This window comes from Aphidius gifuensis, linkage group LG3 (assembly GCF_014905175.1).
Source record: "Aphidius gifuensis isolate YNYX2018 linkage group LG3, ASM1490517v1, whole genome shotgun sequence".
Taxonomy (NCBI): domain Eukaryota; kingdom Metazoa; phylum Arthropoda; class Insecta; order Hymenoptera; family Braconidae; genus Aphidius; species Aphidius gifuensis.
The window spans coordinates 18,949,731-18,971,663 of record NC_057790.1 but is presented as its reverse complement, the minus strand read 5'-3'; the positions used below and the strand labels follow the sequence as shown (position 1 = coordinate 18,971,663).

The 21,933-nt window shown below is 23.8% G+C and overlaps 1 protein-coding gene and 1 long non-coding RNA gene across 3 annotated transcripts; both read right to left on the bottom strand.

Moving 5' to 3' along the window:
* Window positions 1-125: 125 nt before the first annotated feature.
* On the bottom strand, window positions 126-18,825 carry LOC122852464 (protein bark beetle). 2 transcript variants are annotated; one of them, XM_044152268.1, is made up of 5 exons: window positions 17,952-18,825; window positions 2,997-10,057; window positions 2,868-2,894; window positions 1,992-2,724; window positions 126-1,619 (listed from the first exon to the last, which is right to left on the bottom strand). In XM_044152268.1, the coding sequence occupies exons 1-5, from the start codon at window positions 18,312-18,314 to the stop codon at window positions 840-842; spliced, it is 8,964 nt and encodes a 2,987-aa protein (XP_044008203.1). In that variant the 5' UTR covers window positions 18,315-18,825; the 3' UTR covers window positions 126-839. The 2 variants fall into 2 exon arrangements, with proteins under 2 accessions (XP_044008203.1, XP_044008204.1); XM_044152269.1 differs by lacking the exon at window positions 2,868-2,894 and having other exon boundaries at window positions 17,952-18,394.
* A 2,491-nt stretch (window positions 18,826-21,316) lies between these two features.
* LOC122852517 lies at window positions 21,317-21,897 on the bottom strand. Its single transcript, XR_006373825.1, has 2 exons — window positions 21,658-21,897; window positions 21,317-21,433 (listed from the first exon to the last, which is right to left on the bottom strand). It is a non-coding gene; the product is annotated as an uncharacterized LOC122852517 (long non-coding RNA).
* Between the last annotated feature and the right edge of the window lie 36 nt (window positions 21,898-21,933).

Below are 21,933 nucleotides of genomic sequence, written 5' to 3'. Positions count from 1 at the left end.
AAAAAAAGTTTATAAATAAAAAAATTAGCAAAAAACTTATAAACTACAAATTCTTTAATTTCTTTTTTTCAGATAAGTATAAAAAAAAATGATCATGATTTTAAAAAATATCCTAAATTAGCTACAAACTAATTGATCGATTATTAAACTTATTCATTAACTTATTTACTAATCAATGCATACACATTTACTCGAGATAATTTGCTATATATTTGTATCAATATCAATCATTCAATTTTCCTAATTAATATTATTTCTATTTAATATCAATTGGACGGAGTTATTATACTTTAAAAAAAGAAATGTAATAGTTTCCAACAAACATGGAAAATAACATTATTTATAAATTATAACACTCAAATTAATTCTCACAATTAATTGATACAATTATGAATATTACCAATTAAACTAATTCTCTATATAATTACGAATCTATATCACAAACAATTCATTTATAAAATCTTTATGAATTCATTCAACTCTCGCTTCCTTTTTCTTTTTTTGTTCTAACGATGATAATAATAAAAAATATGATTGACTTATTCTAACTTGCTATTCTAAACATTGTTAAATATTTACAAAATCAAAGGCACCAATTATTAATTTTAATTAAAATTAATTATTAATAATAAATATATATTGAATAAAAAATTCAATTTTTGCATCTAAATTGAGTATATAAAAATTATTGATATAATATTTAAATTTTAATCATTAATCAATAATTATTATTTTTAAACAATATATATTTATTATAATAATTAATTTAATTAAATTAATAATTTACGTGGATTTTTCGTTATCTTTTTTTTTTTTGTTTTTTTTTTTATGTTTGTACTTTACATTGCTGTTTCAAGAGGTTGACTCTTGCTTCTAGAATTAGCAGATAACTGAGTAAGTTCAGTCGTTTCATTTGGAAAATAAACATCAAAATTTGTCTCTAATAATGCTTCACTTTTTGATCGTAATGGTTTATCTTCATTACAATCTAAATTTGTTTCAAGTAATGTACCACTACGTGGTCGTTCGTCATAATAATAAGGCTGAGGTGGTGATGGAGGAATAAAATATTCTGGTACTGGTTCTGAACCAGGTGTTATTGGTGGTGGACCATATTGTTCATATGAATATGGTGCATTATCAATATCACGTTTTAATTCAGATATTGAATCAGTCATTGCAATACTTGAATTAAGTGGTAATGTTGATGTATTTGTATTTAAATAAGTTGATTCATTTATTTGATCTGTTGGTGTATCATCATGTGCAACTTCACTATTTGCCATTGATGCCCAATTACTATTATTACGTGATGTAAATGTTGAATGATTTCTAAATCCTTCATTACGATATGCCAAATCAAATACTGGATTATCTGCATGAGGAACTTGATATTTTTGATTTGTTTGTTTCGTTGCTGTTGATGATGATGATGTTGCTGTTTTAAAATCACTTGTACTTGGTGAATATTGAGGATTATGAGATTCATATACATCATAACTTCGATTATCTTCTATTGATGAATTCAATTGAGATTTATCCATTGAATCAATACTTCCATTATTCATCATTTTTTTATAATCCATTGATCTGGATGCAAGAGTGTCCGTTGATTTGGTCTAAAAACATAATTAAAAAAAGAAACATATATTAATTTTAAATTGTTTAATTAAATACATCAACAACCAACATGATTAATCAGCCAAAAAAAATTACATTATATTTATCAACAGGTTTCAACAATAAGGACATTAGAAGAATACTATTTTTTTTTTTTTATTGACAAACAACTTAATTTTTTTATTAATCTAACCTGTTTAGGTGGAACCAGTATCACACGTTTTTCCTTTTTTGGCTGTTCGCAGAGGAAATTTAACATTGAATATTGTCATTTTAATTATTCAACAAAATGAAAATTAATCTAAAACTATTTATTGCACATGGGAATGGCTTTATTTTGTAAAAAAAAGGAATTTAAAAATCAAACTTACCGCAAGGGGTTTGCGCCTGTAGGATAATTCTGTAAATCCAGTTGTTGATCCAATTGATCTAAGTGAATGTAGCGATTGTCTTATTGAATTACGTCTTTCTAAACGTTCAACTTTTCTTCTTTTTGATTTTGATATCCAAAAACAAATTGCAATAGCAAGTAAAGCAATAGCAATTGTACATGCACTAAATACACCAAGTGCAACAACATCAGCTTTCCATGAAAGTGGATTAATTCTTATACCAGGATCAATTTCACAAATAAATGGACTTGGTCTATCACAATTATCAATTTCAATATGTTGATATGTAAATGTTGTACATTGATTAATTCTATCTAAATCTTGTATCCATACAAGATCAGAATATGAAAAACGTTCTTGTTGTTTTAATAAAAATTCCCAAAGTGCTGAATATTTACCAGTTGTAAATGGTACTGTTGATGGAACAATAAATGGCATTGATGCATTAGCTTCTTGACAAAATTTACGTGCACTAAAAAAATCCATTGGTGCACCAATATAAATATAACATGTATCACCAACTAAATCCCAACCAGGTGGACATTTATCATTTAATACTGTTTTATTATTCATATGATATGGTATATAATCAACTTGAAGTAGCTCAAGTGAATCTTCACGATCACGTATTCTTCCAGCAACAGCTAATGTTTCATTATAACTCCACCAATTATGTTTAGCATCAACATGAGATCTCCACATTTCTAAATGACTGTAATAATAAATTATACAAAATTTTATTAAATTAAATTACTATTACAAATAAATAAATAAATAAATAAACAATAAAGTCCCAAAGAATAAAGAGAAAAACAAAAAGACTTTTTTATTTTTTAAATGAATAAATAAACTTACTTATCATACAATTCCTTGTTGACAACTCTGATAGATCATGCATTTTATGAAAAAAAAGAAAATAAAGTAAGTATAAAATTAAAAGAAATAATAGAAATAAAAAAAAAAATAATAGATAATTAAACTTACAGTGATCGATTGACAGTCATAATTTCATAATCATTATCTGGATTAAAAAATATATTATCAACATATTGTTGACCAGGTGTACCAGCAACAATGGTACTTCTACCAAATGGATCAACAGCATAATTATTATAAAATCCATTATGTGATGTTGTCTGATAAATTGGTAATCTAACACGTTCAAAACCAGATACTTCAAGTAAATGAAGACCCAAATTAGCACGAAGATAATTGAGTGTCATATTACTAACAACTTGTTTTAATATAATATTATTATCATATGGTGCATTATTTTTCATAAAATAATTTCTAAATATTGTAATTTCTTGATATGGACTACTTTTTCTTCCTTCAATTGATAATACTGGTGCATTATAATTATCAGAAAATAAATTATTATATATCCATCCTTTTAATGATGTTGCTGATCCTCTTGAATCAGATATTATTGATAAACCACCTTGATTATAACGTATTAAATTATTTCTAAAATATAATGATTGTGTATTTTGTATATTCATTGATATTGTTTCTTTACAAGTTGTAAAATTACCATAATATTTTTTACAATTATAAATTATTTGATTTTTTTCAATTGTTACAATAGCATTAACTTCACCAGCATTTGAATATTTAATAGCTCCATCTTGACAATTTGATATTATTGAATTTGATATATTATGTTGTACATCACGATTAAAACCAATTGCTGATATTGGTAATGTAACTATTTCAGCAATAAAACCATAAATACCACTTGCACCATTTGCAAATAATTTAACACTTAAACTTGGTCCATCTGTTTTAAATAATTTTTTTTCATCTTTACTATTAAATTTTAATTGTCCAATTTTTTTAGCAGTTATATTATATATATCACCATCATATAATGTTATTTCATCAGCTCTACCTGGTTTACCAGTTGAATTAAATATATTAAATTGTAATAATCTAAAACCAATTGGTTTTGCTCTATATGTACTACGAAATATTTTAATACAATTAACTGGATTATTATCATATTTATAATATAATAATATTCTTTCTTCAATTTCAATTTCTTTACTTGTATCACAAATATCAACCATACTAAATAAATTATATGGTATATTAATATTTTTTAATGGTGTAAATGAACTTTCATCAGCTTCACGTCCTTCACCAGTTAATGATAATAAATTAATACCATTACCATATGCATTATTTATTTTATTAAAACGTAATTGTAATGTATGTGTTGGTGATATTATATTTATTCCATGATATGCACTATTATTTATATTAACAAATAATATTTCTGGATTTTTCATAACTGTTTGTATTGCTGGTGATTTTTCATTATGTAATATACCAGCTCCTTCAATATTAATATATTTTAATATTGATTCAACTCTTCTTATTGTTTCATGTGTTATTAAATCATGCATTCTATGCTCATAAAAATGATGTTCAAATTCACTATTTGCAATTCTAATACCACCCCAATAATTATAATTATTATTTTTATTATTATAATCATTACCACAATTTATAAATACCCATTTACCATCCCATGGACAATTTAATTTTTTACCATATAATTGTCCATTTAAACGTATTTGACAATTATCTAAATTTTCTTCATTACCAGAACATTGTAATGGTTCAGGCCATGACCATATTCTTGTTAATGAACCAGGATGTAATTCATATCGCTTATCATGTGATACAAATACATTTAATGAATTATATCCTAATTGACGACATGCAACTTGTGCATTTCTTTCACTAAATCTTGAATCACATATTGGTATCCATTGTAATGTTGTTTTATTAAAATATTCAATAAAACCTTCATTTGTTGTTGAATTACATTTACCCTCTTTACATAATCTTATTGTTGGTACATCATTATTACTAGATAATGATGATTTAGTTACATCATTATTATCATCATCATCATTTGTATTTTTTGATTTTACTATTGGTCTCATAATAATTTCATTATCACGTTCACCAATTGCTTTTAATGTACCCAATACAAGTATACCAACATTTGATGCAAATTCCATTTTAACACCAGGTTCAATGATAACTGTTGCTTCAGGCATTATTGTTATATCTGAATTAATAATATATGGTTTATCACGATATTGAATTAATAAATTATTAATAATACGTCCACCTAAATTATCCATATCAATTGATGTTGTTATATCCCATTTTGTTGTTATTAAATCAGCTGTAAATTCATTATTATTTAAATATGGACGATAATTTGCAATAGCATGATTATTCCAATCATCAAAATCAAATATACGTTTTTTAATTTCATTATCATTTGATGTACCCCACCAATTTTCTTCTACATTAACATTATTATTAATTTTAGCTGTTTTAATACCAGCAAGTAATTCATAATTTAATGCATTATCACCAAATATATTACGTTTTATTATTACTTTTTGTATACCACGAAAACAAACAACACATGTTTGTATATTAAACATTTGTTGATGATTTCTATTATCAGTATTTTGATAATATTTATTTGTTATTAAACCATCATAATTTTTACTAACATAATTTTTATTAAATATTGCTGGTATTTCACCAATAATTTCTGATTGACTATCAATTTTAAATTCAATCATAAATGTACCATTATTATTTTCAATATGATTATTATGAATTTTCATTTTTTTTTCCATTCCACGTATTGATATTAAACCATGTTTACATTTATTATCATTAAATTTATTATTTGACATATTTAATGTTGCATAATGTCCATCAATAATAATACCAAAATTATAATTATCACGCCATGTATTATTATCAAAATATAATGAATGAGTAAAATTTTCATTATATTGCCATACATATGGTAATGCAACATTAAAACCACCATCTTTATTTCTTTCAATAGTACTATCTTGTATAATCCAATGAAATAAATTATTTGATTGTCTCATATCATGACTAAATTGATAAATACCACGTCCATTATCTGTTATTAATGTTCTATTAATATGAATTGATATTTCTGATATATTTGATTGATAAATATTCCAGTATGGTGATAATATTTTAATTGCTTCATTTTCATTATTTGATATATCACAATTAATAAAACGTATTGATTCATTTGATTTACGTAAAAAATGATTACCAATTTCATCAAAATTTCTATTATAATATGATGCATATATACCATTTTTATTACGTTTTATAATTGTATTAATTAATGTTAATGTTGGTATTGGTCCTTGTTTAATACGATTTTTAATATTTTGTTGTATTGCTTCAATTGTTGTTAATACTAATACAGCACCACCAATTGCATTATCACCACTTTCATATTCTATAATAAGTGTATATGAACTTGATGATACTGGAAATACAGATAAATCTCTTTTTAAATTCCATATATTACCATTTGAATTTATCCTTTTTGAATCATGTATTATTATTGATTCAGTACTTCTATTTTCAATTGGATTTAATAATTGTATACCAATTATTCTTTCTGGTGAACATTCAATTTCTATATTAATTTTAATATTATTATTATTTTTATTAATTTTAGATGTTACTAAATATATTATACTTGATGAATCTAATTTAATAATATTATTTAAATTATTATTAATAAAATCATCCGGTATTATTGTTGGTTTATATGTTATATCAACTGATGCACTGGTTGATTGCATGAACCATCCAGCAAATTCTCTCTGCTTAACTGCTGAGAGAGCTGGATTATGCCTTATACCAGAAATTTTGTTATTTTCAATTTTTGAATTAAGTATTTTTAAACCAAGTTGTTTAAAACTAATTCCACTACCTCTATTATATGATAAATCACAATTATCAATTGTATTAATAGCATCACCAGAATATATATCTGAATAAATAATACCAATACCATCTTGTAAATTATTTATAATATTTAAATTTTCCAATGAATGACGTGAAAAATCAATTTGTAATGCTGGTTTAAATGCATTTGTTGTATAATCAAGTAATCCAGATTTTTCAATTGTAATATATTTAAGATCAGTTCTTGTTGCAAGTGGACCAAGACGTAAACCTGCCCAAGCTGCTTCTAAACAACGAACACCAACATCATTATCATGTGAACAAGAATTTTCAAACTCATCAAAAAATTCTAATTTACATTTTGTTATGTCAATATCATCATCAGTGCATCTTACATTACTGATAATAATATCTTCATTTTTACCTGCATCAGGAATATCTGATCTTTCAAAATTCCAATCATCTGGATCAAGCACTAAACCAAGTTGATGACAAACAAGTGCTGCATTATTTATTGTCCAACCATAATTACAAACTGTTCCCCATTTTTCACCAATTTTAACTTGTAAACGTCCTTCATAATTTGTTTTATTACCACCAAGTAATCTTATTGGTATATTATTATTGCTATTATCAAATATATTCTTGGTACTATTATTTTTTGTTGATTTAATTTTTGTTTCTTCTTTTAAAGTTAATAATATTTGATTTGTATCAGTACCATGTGCTGTTAGAGTACCAGCAACCATCATACCAACTGCTGGTGGAAATTTTAATGTAACACCAGCTTCAAGTATTAATTTACCACCAGGACGTATATTAATATCACGTTCAACAATATATTCACCATTATATAATGTTAATTGACCATCAATTTCACCACCAATTAAATTTGTTCCTGTTTTTATAAATTGTTGTACATAATATTGATCATCTCTTTTAATATTTGATGCTGGATTATTATCATGTAATAAATATGGTAAATAATCAATTTTAGCTAAATTATAACGATCTTTACGATAAAATAATTTATCAAGTATTTTATTTTCATCACTTGAACCAAGCCAATTTAATGTACAATTAATTATTTTACTTTGATCCTCAAGATGTGAACCAATTTCATAATTTGAATCTGGATTACTAATTATATTTCTAAATATAACAACATTACTTGATGATACAACAATAACAGCTGATACTCTTGATCTTGGTATTAATTTTTTATGATAATTATATAAATCAAATGGTTCACTAATATTATTATCTTTTATAAAATTTCTTGTAAATAATAAATATTGTAAATCACTATATGTTGATAAACCCAATGATACAACATAAATACCTGAATTTATAAAAAAATCATTATATTGAATTAATATATTTGCTGGTAATACATTAAATTCTTCATATAATAATGAATTTTTAATATGTATAACACCAAATTTATGTTTACGAAATTGATTATATTCAATTTTACCAATAATATTTAATGCTGGTGATATATCAATACCAACTTTACTATTATTTATAAATATATTATTACCAATTTGTAATTTAAGTGTTGTTGTTTTATTATCATTTATCCAACTTGTTTGTATTTTAATTGCAATATCACGACAATCATAAAAATTATTACCAGTTATATTAACATATGATAAACCAGTTGAATTACCAATTAATACACCAATATCATTATTATTAAATATATTTGAATATTCAACAACTGTTGTTTGATTAAATGATAAATATTCACTTGATAAACTATCATTTAACCATAATGATAAACCATATCCTTGATTTGATGATATAATACTTTTAGATATATTACGATTACCACCAGTCATTGTAATATTAATACCAGCTGCATTATTATATGATATTCTACTTGATGTTATATTAATATCAGCAGCACCATTCAACACATGAATACCAGCAATATGATTATTTGCTGATACAGATGTACCATGTACATGTAATAATGAACGTAAATTTTCAACTCCAATACCACGTCCATTATTACCTTCAATAATACTATTTGTTATATTTAAATCATATTTTTTTTTATAACCAGATGATATACGTATAAAATTAATAATTTTTGTTTTAGATTGTGCAATAAATTGTATATAAAGTTCTTGTTTTGTTGTTGTTATACTTTGTGGTAATGTATTATTACGTATATTAACATTTGCTATTAATTTATCATGTTCACTTAAACCATCATATATCATAATACTACCAGAATCATTACGATCTGTTTTCATTTGTAAAAATTGTAATGTTAATACATGTCCATAACGTGTAAATATACGTTGTGAACATATTTTATCATTTTGTGAATATTTTGATTGTTCCATTGATATTGTTATTGGAAATGTTTGACTTGTTGTTGATGGAAATGTACATAAATCATATATATTATTTCTATCAAGTTTATCATCTGGTCTTTCATCATAATGAATATATTTAATTCCATCACCATAATTATTAATAATTTCACAATTATTAATATGTGCTAAACCAGTTGAACTATTCATAAATATACCATAACCATTATTATTTTTAATTGTACAATTATTTATAATTATTGGTGAATCTGGTGTTGTTATATTAATACCATTATATGCTGAATTTAATATTATAAGAGAATCAATTTGCGGCGGAACACCCTCTACGTGCAACGCAGACGTGACATTATAATCTCTTCCGGAACCAGCGTACTTTAAAGTAATATGCCGCATTATTGATTTTGATCTTTTAATATAAAATGTATTTTCTTGTATTAATGGTTTTTCATATATTGCATTTTCAAATTTAATACCACGCCAATTTTTTGTATTTTTAGATGAACCATCATGTTTTTGTGTACATGATATTGATATATCTGGATGATAATCACAAACACCAGAACCAAGTTGACGATTTGACCATTGTAAACAATCTTGAAGTGATGATTCAGTACCATGACATTGTGGATCTTCATATAATAAACGTGGTTTTGATGGCCATAATTTATCAATCCAACCTGACCAACGACCACCTTGATAACCCAATTCACGACATGCTGTTTCATATGTTGCTCGCGTCCAATTACGTGAATTTGTACATACTGAACGCCAACTACCACGATGAAATATTTGTAAACGTCCTTCTAATGTTGATGGACCATCAACAAGACGAATTAATCTCGTTTCTGACTGACTTGATGATGATGGTGATGGCTCTTTTGAACTTGTTAATATTATTGGAGCCTCCGGCTCACCCTGAAATCAAATAAAAATTCATTTAAATATTTTTGTTTTGAAATTGTTGTTATTTTTAAATTAAATCATTTAATATTTTAAAATTTATTCTCTAAAGTAAATATTTAGTTAAAATTTTAATCTTCGATTTTTATTTATTTTTCTTTTTTTTTTTTTTTTCTTGCTTGACGACAAATGAATATAAATAAAATTAAATTATTGTAAAAATTAAATATTAATTAAAAGACAATAACGAATAAAAAAAAAATATATATATATTAAACAAATTAATTAGAGCATTGTAAAACCACAAAAAAATTTTACAAAGCACAGTTATCACCGAAAAAAAAAAAAAGAAAAAATTAATTTTATAAAAGATAAAACGATTGTACCTTGCCGGGGCTCCAAACACGACTACTAAATAAAATATTTTTCCGGGTGTTTATAAAGCCTCGTACAATAATAATAATAAAAATTTAATTTTCACAAAATATCACACCTATACAAAGAAAACTCAACTTAAACAACAAAGAAAAATTCTAGAAAGAAAAAAAAAAAAAAAGAAAAATCAAATTTTTCAAACAACCTTCATTCATTCATAATATTTTAAAGATTTAAATTTTCATTAACAATATTAAATTAAATTACAAATAAAAAAGGGCACAAGTTTAAAAATAAAAATAAAAAAAAAATTGACAATTTGCTTGGTCAATAAAAAGGGTTTAATCCAGTTCACAGGTTAAAAGTTTGTCGTTATTCACAAGTACATTAAATTGACCTTTTAACTCTTGTTTTATATATGACGAAGGCGGTGAAGATGAATCATTCATTCATTCATTCATTTATTTAGCTAGAGTGTCTTTTTCCTTTCTAATTATTACTTGACATAAAATTTCTTGAAATAATATTAAGACATTTTTTACTTCCTATTTTAACAAGACAAAAATCATTACTTCATTGCAATAAATTAATTATTTAATTTAAACAATATTTTATAATTTAAATTTATCATCAACAACATGAGATCTAATTAAACCATTTAAAATTAAATCATTAAAATTTTTAAAATTATTATTTCATAATATATTTAATAATGATAATTTATAATATTTAATTCACATTCACTTTTGTCTTCTTTCTTTTTTGTTATTAATTTTATTATTTTTTTTTCTCTTTGTAAACAAGTAATGCCACGTCATTAATGTGTAAAATAAAATGATGAAATAATGACTGTTAAATATTTAGCTTAAAAATATATTTGTGTAAATATATTTTTCATTTTATATGAGTTCTTTGTTGTTGTTGTTTAATTTTTTCTTCTTGTTGTTTTGTGTCTATTGAAGTATGTTGTGTGTTTGGTATTGAATACCGTTATTTAAAAAAATTTAGATGAGAGTAATTAGAGTGTAACGCTGATGATGATGATGATGATGATACTTGACGGTATTGAAAAGTTAACATTATGACATCATTATTTAAAATTGCATAATACATATTTGACGATAATTTTAAACACGCGATCATTTTATATAGAGAATTATAAATTATTATTCAAAAATTTATAAATTTATTTATTTTAATTTTTTAAAAATAAAAAAGACAGATAAGAAAAATAAAAATTTACTTGGATAGAAATTTGATATTGTTGTTTCTTGAAGAAATAAAATTAAAATTAACAATGGCTTCTTATATCCTGTCCAGAAAGCCCCAACATCCTGTATTATTTTATACACCACCAGACAAATTTGATATTGACAAAATTAAAAATATTATTCCCGAAAATATATTTAATAATAATTTTATTTTGTTATTAAATAATTTAATATACTTGGAGTAATAAACTTTAATAAAAAAAAAAATGTTAAAAATCTTTTTTTTCAACATTTTAAATCCGTCAATAGCTTTGATTATTTATTTAATTTTAAAATACTTTTTTTGATTAAAAATAAAAACGTCTCTTTTTTTTAAAAAATCTAATTTTTATTTTTTATCCAGTTTCCGGTATCATGGAGTTTCGGGCCACTGATTTTTCCGCTTGGTACTCCAGAAACCGGGCTCTCATTGTCGACAAACATTTATTTTTTTTGTTTATTTTTTAGTCGTTCATGAATGCACTTTTGTACACGTGTAGTTTCATAGTTTTTTTTTTGCTTTTAAATTAATTAATTATTTATTTTTTAGATAAGATTACAAGACAGTAGTTCAACAACCTTAACGCGATAAACAATCCGGATACCTCTTCACTCATCTCATAGAATTTCATAAGATTTATAAATTACAATTCGAATTTTTTTCGTAATTATTTACTCATTACTCTCGATTCATTTTATAAAAATAATATCTTGCGGGATTCTGTAATTCTCTGGTATAGTTTTAATTACACATAAAATTTCGAAAAATATATATCTACCTATTTTTTTTATTTTGTAATAAAAAAAATTGTGTAATAAATTTATTTTAAATAGCAAAAAAAAATATAGTATATAATTTTCAATAATAATTCTATTTTTATTTCTTTCTTGGTTGGCTTGTTGTTACTGTTGATTTTTTTAAATTTAATATTTATAAAAATATGTGTATTGTTTGATGAAAGACACATTGTTAAAACCACCTGTCTATCAATAAATCTTTATATAACAATACAAGTATAATAATAATATGTATTATTCTCTTTTCAAAAATAACAAGTAATAAATAAAAATAAATTAACCATTTGGTAAGTAAAATATAGCCTTTGTTTTTCAAATAAAACTCTTTAAGCAAAAGCTGGTAATTAATTGCGGTTTAATAATAAAAAAATCCTTAACCGATATGTCTTACAAATGGGTATATAAAATCTAAAAGGAAAAAATGAGGTTCATATAATTATTATAATTAAGTCTTCCGGAACAATGATTTTTCACACCGTTAAACGAAAATCAAAAATTCTTTGAAATTTTATTTTCATATATCTATAATAATAATATATTATTTGTAAATTAATTTTTAATAAAACCTTTAATTAAAAATTAATTAAATTTTGAATTATAAAAAAATTGTGAGATTATTATTTTTGCAAATTTTTTCATGGATGAGAATGATGCTGATTTAACACAGGAAATTTATAAGATATAATTTCATATATAAATACAATAGTGTAATATAAAATTATAAACAAAATACATATGGAAGAATAAAATAAAGAAGAATATAACAACGTGCGAACCAGACCGAGAGTAGTTTTTTTTTTTATAAAAAACAAGTATAACGGCTAACACATTGATGCAGCATACCAGAGTTACGGTAATTAACGCAGCTAAATATTAAGTTGGTCGTTTGCTTGAGTCAATAACTATACACTTCTACCATCATACATGAAATATCACTGAGAAAAACATTTTTCTTAAATTGCGAAAATTAAAAAAAACTTTTTTCAATGTCCAACGAAAAATTAAATGTTTTTTTTATAAACATTTTTTATAAACGAAATTTTTTATAAACATTGAGACAGACATTAAGATATAAACACAGAAAAATTGCGTTTATGGTGGTCTGGCGTAGTGGGAACATTTTTTAAAATTATTTTGTCACGGCTAAGTTTTAGAGAATGATTAGATACATTGATTAGAATTAGTAACCAAGGAAATATAATTTTTTTAGAAGATAATTCTTGGGGAAAACAAGAAAAAACATAGAAAAATTGCGTTTATGGTGGTCTGGCGTAGTGGGTACATTTTTTAAAATTATTTTGTCACGGCTAAGTTTTAGAGAATGATTAGATACATTGATTAGAATTAGTAACCAAGGAAATATAATTTTTTTAGAAGATAATTCGTGGGGAAAACAAGAAAAAACATAGAAAAATCGCGTTTATGGTGGTCTGGCGTAGTGGGTACATTTTTTAAAATTATTTTGTCACGGCTAAGTTTTAGAGAATGATTAAATACATTGATTGAAATTAGTAACCAAGGAAATATAATTTTTTTAGAAGATAATTCGTGGGGAAAACAAGAAAAAACATAGAAAAATCGCGTTTATGGTGGTCTGGCGCAGTGGAAACATTTTTTAGAATTATTTTGTCACGACTAAGTTTTAGAGAGTAATCAAATACATTGATTAGAATTAGTAACCAAGGAAGTCTAAATTTTTTAGAATATAATTCGTGGGGAAAAAAAGAAAAAACATAGAAAAATAGCGTTTATTCAACTTTCCCACCCACTTCCACTTCCAGTATACTGTGCAGGGCACTATGCCCTAATTCTTTCCTGGTTCTACTGCCAGTTTGTCTTCTAATTTCAGCTCCGTAAAATACTTAGTGAATTAATCAATTTTTTATTCACTCTATTATATAAAAAAAAAAAATTTCAATGATAAATATGACATAAATACTTGTTTAATTGATGACCCTGAAGATATATAAAAAAAAAAAAAAAAAATTCATTTTCTATTTAATAAACAACTCAACTCATTTAATTATGAAAATTAAATAAATTTATTTTTGAAAAAAAAATTAAACCAATTGTTAATAAAGCTAAATAATTTGAATTTTTTTTTTTTTTTTAAATATTTTTAATGTTAGTTTTGAGAATAGAATAAACACGTGTAACATGTTTAATGATGGGGAAATAACTTCGTATCTGATCAAATAGAAGAAAAAAAAAAAAAAAAAGTAGGTTATCGAAAAAGTTGATCATTCTCAAACCGTATTTTCAAGTATAAATGTTTAATTTTAATTTCAATATACCGCATCATTTTACTATATACATTTATATAAATGCATTATTATAATAAAAATAAAAAACAAACTTGCACAAACTATAGTAATAAAAGTTTGCAATCATCCAGAGATTTATACGTTGGAAAATAATCATGAGAAAAAAATAATTTATAATCGTAGGTGTTTTGAGACAAAGAGTACAGGTACAATTGTACATAAAAAATTATTATTATTATTACAAATATAAACAGTAGTTAAACTATCATTTAAAAATTACTATGAAAAAAAAAAAATTATAAAAACAAATTATATTTAAAAAATAAATTATTAAAAAATAAAAAAAAAAACAAATTGATGATAAAATTCAGTTTTCGGAATTGGTATTTAAAAATGATTCATCGATGAGGCATATAAATGCAACAAGCATGATTCACAAATCAAGAAACACTCTTATGCATTCGTCAGACTTTTTTTTTTTCTTTTTTACTTTGGCACTATCAACTTGAAATTAAAGATAAGAAAAAATACAATATTCAATCAATGCATGTTGAAAAGTATGGAAAATGTTTTGTTTGATTTTTTTTAAGATAATAATTTAATAATATAAATAATAATAATAATTTTATATTGTTTTTTAATATATAATGATGATGATTGACTTATTTTTTTTTTTAACTCGGTTTCAATTTGAAATTATTTTTAAAATAAAAAAAAAAAACATCAGATAATAATGACATAAATTTATGCAGTTGAGCAATTATTTGACTTTATTATTTATTACTTTGAATTAAATTTACGTCACAAAAAAAAAATGTGATAATAAAAAAAAAATAATACGATTGTCATTAGTTTACTAACAGCAAGTTGGTCAGTTGTATTTTTCCTTATTTCAATAATTTTTTTGTTAAAAATATATAACATAGACAAAATGAAAACTATTGTTATTGGATTATTTATGTTTTCAATTATTGGTAAAATATTATTAATTAAAGTAAGCAAACAAGGAAATTTGTAGTTTTTTAAATATATTTCAAAGTTTTTTAAAAATATTTTGTTGGGTTTTTTTCAGGGTGATGATGCTTTCTCAATGCCATGTGGATTAGAAAATTCAAACTTTAAAGCAAATGAATTAGAGCCAAATGTACTTGAATGTCTTTGTGCACAGCAATGGGATAAATTAAAATATCAAGAAATTAATGTAAATAAATTATCAATAATTATTAAATAATTTTATTTATTATTTTAATATTTTTTTTAGATGATACTTGATGACTGCGAGCGGTTAATCAATTGGGAACTTGATAAAACCAAACAGTAATTTGTTTAAAAATTACCTCTTAATTATTTAATAAAAAATTTATAACTTATTTATCAAAATAATATTTAACGTTTTTTCTTTGTCATTTTAAAAATAAAAAAAATAATATATTTCAATTTTAAGAATCATAAAAAAAAAAATATATAAACTTTCTAAAAATGAATAATAAAAAATAAAATAAAAACTTTCATTCTCTTGTTTAAAAAAAAACTATATACATAAATTAAAGAGTGCAACGACCAAAACTTGAAAAATAAAATAATACAAAAGATCATAAAAATATTGTATATAAATAAATAAATAGTGAGTTGCAAATAAAAAAAAAATATTTTTCTTCTCCAATTATTACTACCGGAAAGATCAAATTTCTATAAAGTGAATCATATTATTTTTATTTTTTTATTTTATCATTGTGACATTGGTGTTAAATACACTTGTTCATTGCAAACTAAATATGGGCCACATATTGTGGATTCCCCCTATCACTGACTAAACAAAAAAAAAAATATTTATATCACACAGCTCGTGCTGATGATAACGATTCAACGATAAGGTAAAAAAAAAAAAAATGATAAAAATATGTTCACACCAAAAAATAGCGAAAAATAAAAAATCCCGTATTAATTTTATGACTAATATATTAATTTTTCTTAATTAATAAATTGATTATTGATAAATAAATGAATGAAAAAAAAGAAAGATAAAATTTTATCAAATTAAAGTATAGATATTTAATTAAAAAATTTAAAAAATATTTATCTATTTTATAATTTATAAACAATATGCTTTAATTGTTTTTAATTTTTATTATAAAAAAAAAATTATTATAAATTTAGTTTCACACGTGAGAAACACTAACAGTATTAAATTATTTTTAAACAAAAAAAAATTTATAATTATTTTACAACTATCATTTAATTAATTTTAATTAATTAAATAGATGTATTAAAAATTATATTGATTCAAGAAATTCTCATAATATACGTAGACTGTTTCTTTATATTTTATTTTATTTTTTTTTGGAGTAAATAAATTTAGAATTGAATGACCTCTTTTTTTTTTTTTCAATGGGAGGGTACCTGAGTCAGGCTTTTCCGGGATGTCAGGTTGTATAGTAAAGGGAATCCCTCTAGTATAATTTATCTTTTTTTTTTTTTTTTATCTGAATAAACATATTTTAAAGGGACCAAAACACCTTGACACAATGGGATACAACTGGCACAGTAAAAAAAAAAATAATAATAATAAAAGTAAAAGATCAACAACCTTTCAAAGACATAAACAATCATGAAGATGCATTTTTATATTGAAAAATATATCAATAAAAAATATATCCCATGGCGAAATTTAATAAAAAAAAAAAAAAAATTACAAAGCTTGATTTCTTCTTGGGAATTTTTCAAATTTCAAAGTAAAAATTACTCACATGATTTTAGTAAATTTTTCTTTAAATTTTCAAGATAAGATGATTATTATCAATGAAAATAAAATAAAAAAAACCAAAAATGACTCATAAATTTTCCGGAAAAATTTTATAATAATTTTCTCTAAAAGTATGATCAAAGTGATGAATCTTTTTTTTTTTTTTTTGCCATATAAATATTATTATTTATAATTATTTATATAATTTTTTTTTTATCTTTTTAAACCACCCACTCTTTATATCTAATAATTTTCCACATCAATGAACAAAGAACATTCTTTAGCTGTACTATTATCCACAACCATTAGTACTAAATCAAGGTACTATTATTTTTTCTATATAGCTCTACGTTTTCCTCTTTTTTATAAATAAATAAAAAACATAGGAAATAAAGAAAAAAATACCATAAAAAGGAACACCAAAAAATACCAGATGCCATCGAAATATTTGAATGTAACAAAAAAAAATTAAATTCTACCTTGGCAGTGAGGATACCACGAACAGTGATGCCTATCATTGGTGCAAACCGGATTTCAACACCAGACTCAACGACAAGTTTACCCTCTCGTTCAATAAAAAGATCTTCTCGCAATAAATATGGACTTTTTGATTTTTCCAATACACGTTTATTACGAACAATATGTCCACCAGGTATTTCAGTAAAACCTTTAGCATCATTATCACCAGAACTTGATGGTTCAGTATAATATATTGATGGTAAATCAGTTGATACTTCATTATTATTATTATCACTATCATCAACATTATCATCATTATCATTATCATCACAATTAACAACAATGAGCAAAACAAAAAACAACCATAACACTCGCATCTTCATCACAACACTCACATATAACTTTTTTTAAATATTTAAAATAATAATATAATTTATTCCAACTTTATTGCACAAATAATAAAATATAAATTCACTTTTATCGATATATCATTGTCAAATTAATTTTTTATTAATAGACACTGATATAAATAAATTAAAAAATTATTTTTGCAAAGCGTCTTTATACTTTTATACACTAACAAATATTTTTATTTTTCATTTCTTTTAAATTGATGTTAAAATAAATTATATGAATTTTTTTTAAATATTGTTTGATGTATTACTGATAACATTCCAATGTAAGATTATTATCACGTTAAATAATAAAAGAAAAAAAATATATATATATCAACATAATCACAAATATATAGATGAATCAGTTACAATGGGTGCGGTTTGACTGAATAGACTTTTTACTTTTTTACCTTCTACAACTTTATGGAGTAGTTGTGTGTGTTGATGTTTGATTATGCCTTCTTAACTCCCTTCCCCACTACTATTTAATTTCTCGTTGTCCACCTCTTTTTTTATTTTTTTTTATAATAAAAACTCCCTCTCCTTTATTTTTTTACCGGACAAAATACTACAACAACAACAATCTACTATATGCAACATCTTTCAAGCATTACACTTTCGTTGGTTGGTTGGTTGGTTCGCCAGGGCTTATATTACCTTTCAAAAAGTGCTATAGTTTGTCACTTTATATGTATATTCCATACCTGCAATGAGTATGTATACTCATCGTTCTCACACACGAAGCTTGTGAAACAGGTGAATTTTTTTTTTTTTTTGTATTATTTAAATAACGTCACTTTCAATTCATAGTGTGTGTATATGTGTTTTAATATGAACAACCGTATGTTCCTTTTTTTTATTATATTATGAATCTACCATCTACGTGGGTATGTTTATAGGGAGGGGTGGGGGCGTTTGAATAACAACACTCTCCACATGGTTACCATGCTTATGTTCAATATAACAACAATGAAAAAAAAAACTATATATTGATTAAATATTTGATGTATACTCATATGAATAATACTCATTTTAAAATTAAATTTAAATGAAATTTTTTTTTCATTATGCTGTTGCTCACTGGGACTGTGAGCAGAAGCAATTTTTTCTCTTTTTATAATCATTTTTGAGATGATAGAAATCAAGTTATATCATAATAAATAGAACAAAGTAAAAAAAAAAAAAACAGAATGACCTAAATAATATATTACGGAGTATCATGAAGTATAAAGAAGATCACAAATGCAATTATATTGATACAATTATTATTTGAATAAAATCTTACCCTTTTAGCAGCTGTTTAACTTTGCATCAATGTCATGAAGTAGTTCATGATGATTTTCTCTGATCAGCAAGGCCATGTAGTGGTTCATGATGATTCTATCTGATCAGCATTACAGGTTCAATGATTATACAAAACACAAGCATTACACCACACACCACAGAAGAATTTATATAGTTTATAAATTAATTATTATTTTGAATATTCTTGTTTGCTTGATAATTCACTTTTTAATATTATTATAATATTTTTAAAATTGCTTGTTAATTATTTGAGAACGATATATCAATTTGAAAAGAGGATCTCGAATTGGTTGTTGAAAATATTTTCAACATTTTTTCTGGTAGGGGCAGTGCTTTCTTGATACACCAACATGTGCTGATTCACGAGCAACAATTTTTGTTGAAAATAGATTTAGCTCAAGATGTTGACCAATAGCAACAATAAGTGGTACATTAGCAAGAGCATAAATATCAATCATCTTAGCACCATGTCATGGTCTTTAAGTGTTGAGATTCATTTAAAACCAATGATTTGTGAATCCAATTGAAGAGTTGAAATTCATAATCATTAAAGAATGATTTTTCATTATCAGAGATTTATCATTGTTAAAGCATAATATCATGGAGATGATCTCGTCACTTTTTTTTTTATGTTGTTGCTGGTTCAAGTGAACTGGCATTTGATGGTTGCTGAATTAATTTTTAAAGCACTTGGTAAGACAAACTAAAGTCAAAGTGCATTATGACACTTTCAACAATATCATCATTTATACTTGGTATGTTTTATGTTATATTTTAGCATACAAATAGCCGTAATTGTCTCAATGATCTCAATGGTTTTAAATTGTGCATTAACTTTCTTTGCACATTCTTCTTTTTTCATTTTCTTCATCATTAAAGCTTTTGTATATTTTGACAAAATTAGTTTATTCATCATGGATAAAATTGATAACAACTGTAACAAGATATTAAATCATTATTAGGTAAATATAAGACTATACTTTTATCGTTAAAAAATAATATAAAATAACTCACTGTACTCCAAAATGATTTTTACTCCTATGACAATTTGATTTAGTCATTTTTTTTGGTACCAGTTTCAATAATTATGCTTGATTAATTACATCAACATATTAGACGTTTCAGCCACACTTTTTGTTATCTGTAAACAATGAAAATATTGAATAAATATTATGTTATAAATTTTTTTTAAACAGGAGTAGTTATTGACAACAAAAAAAGAATGATTAAAGTGATATTATCAAATTTATGGTTAATATATAAATTTAAAAAAATTAAACAAATAAATAGTAAATATATAAATAATAAATAAATCAGCAATAATTAAACAATTTAACAGTATAAAAATGAGTTTTAAAGTGAATAAATGGATTCTAAACAGTGACAATAAAAACTGACAAAGGACTCGAAGAATAGAAAATTGATGTTGAAATATTTCACATTTTTTTGATTGTTAATAATAAAAAAACGATCGTTATACAATGAGGATGCTACAACAATGCTATATACAACAAATATTTAAAATTATTTATAAATAAATTGATAAATTCATTGTTTTTGTAAAAAATGAAAACCAAATCTCAAACTATTAAATTTATTTTGATCTAATTATTAAAAAAAACCACGTAATTATGTTTGTTTATGTGTTAAATAATTAATTACAATGAAAAAACACGATATTTACATACCATTTGTCCTTTGTTTGCCAAATAAAGATTTTCCTTTGTCAGCTTCAACGTCATTGACATGTGCATTAATTTTTGTCAAATTTCACAAAATTCAGAAAAAATTTATAGCACAACCTGTTTGGAACAATTAAATTGATCAATTTAATGATAATTTGTAATTATTTAACAATTATTATTGCTACAATAAATATTTAACTTTTTCTTATAAATGACACCCTAACCTCGAAAATTAATTTTGTTTTTTTGTCAAAATTTATGATAAAATGTGATAAAAAGTACGTAACTATGTTTGTTTAAGCGCTAAATAATTAATAATAATAAAAAAACATGATATTTACATGTTATTTGTCCATTATTTAACAAATTAATAGCTGTCTTTGTCAGCTCCAAGAGCTTTGACATGTCCATTAATTTTGGGCAAATTTCACAAAAGTTCACGATAATTTATATCACAATCTGTTCAGAATAATTTAATTAATCGATTTATCAACAATTTATAATTGTTTAACAATTATTATTGCAAATATAAGCGTAAAAAGTCACGACACTGAACGACACAAGTTTTCTCTCTAACAAAGGCGCGGCCATTTTGGATTTCAGAAAAAAAAATTTCT

What these genes read in the sequence shown, in the direction of transcription:
- LOC122852464 (XM_044152268.1), bottom strand. Translation starts at nt 18,314, where the DNA reads ATGAAGATGCGAGTGTTATGGTTGTTTTTTGTTTTGCTCATTGTTGTT. An exon ending in GTGGTATCCTCACTGCCAAG is followed by an intron (nt 10,058 to 17,951) that starts GTAGAATTTAAT and finishes ATTTGATTTCAG; the next exon opens with GGTGAGCCGGAGGCTCCAAT. An exon ending in ACAGGCGCAAACCCCTTGCG is followed by an intron (nt 1,620 to 1,991) that starts GTAAGTTTGATT and finishes TTATGTTTTTAG; the next exon opens with ACCAAATCAACGGACACTCT.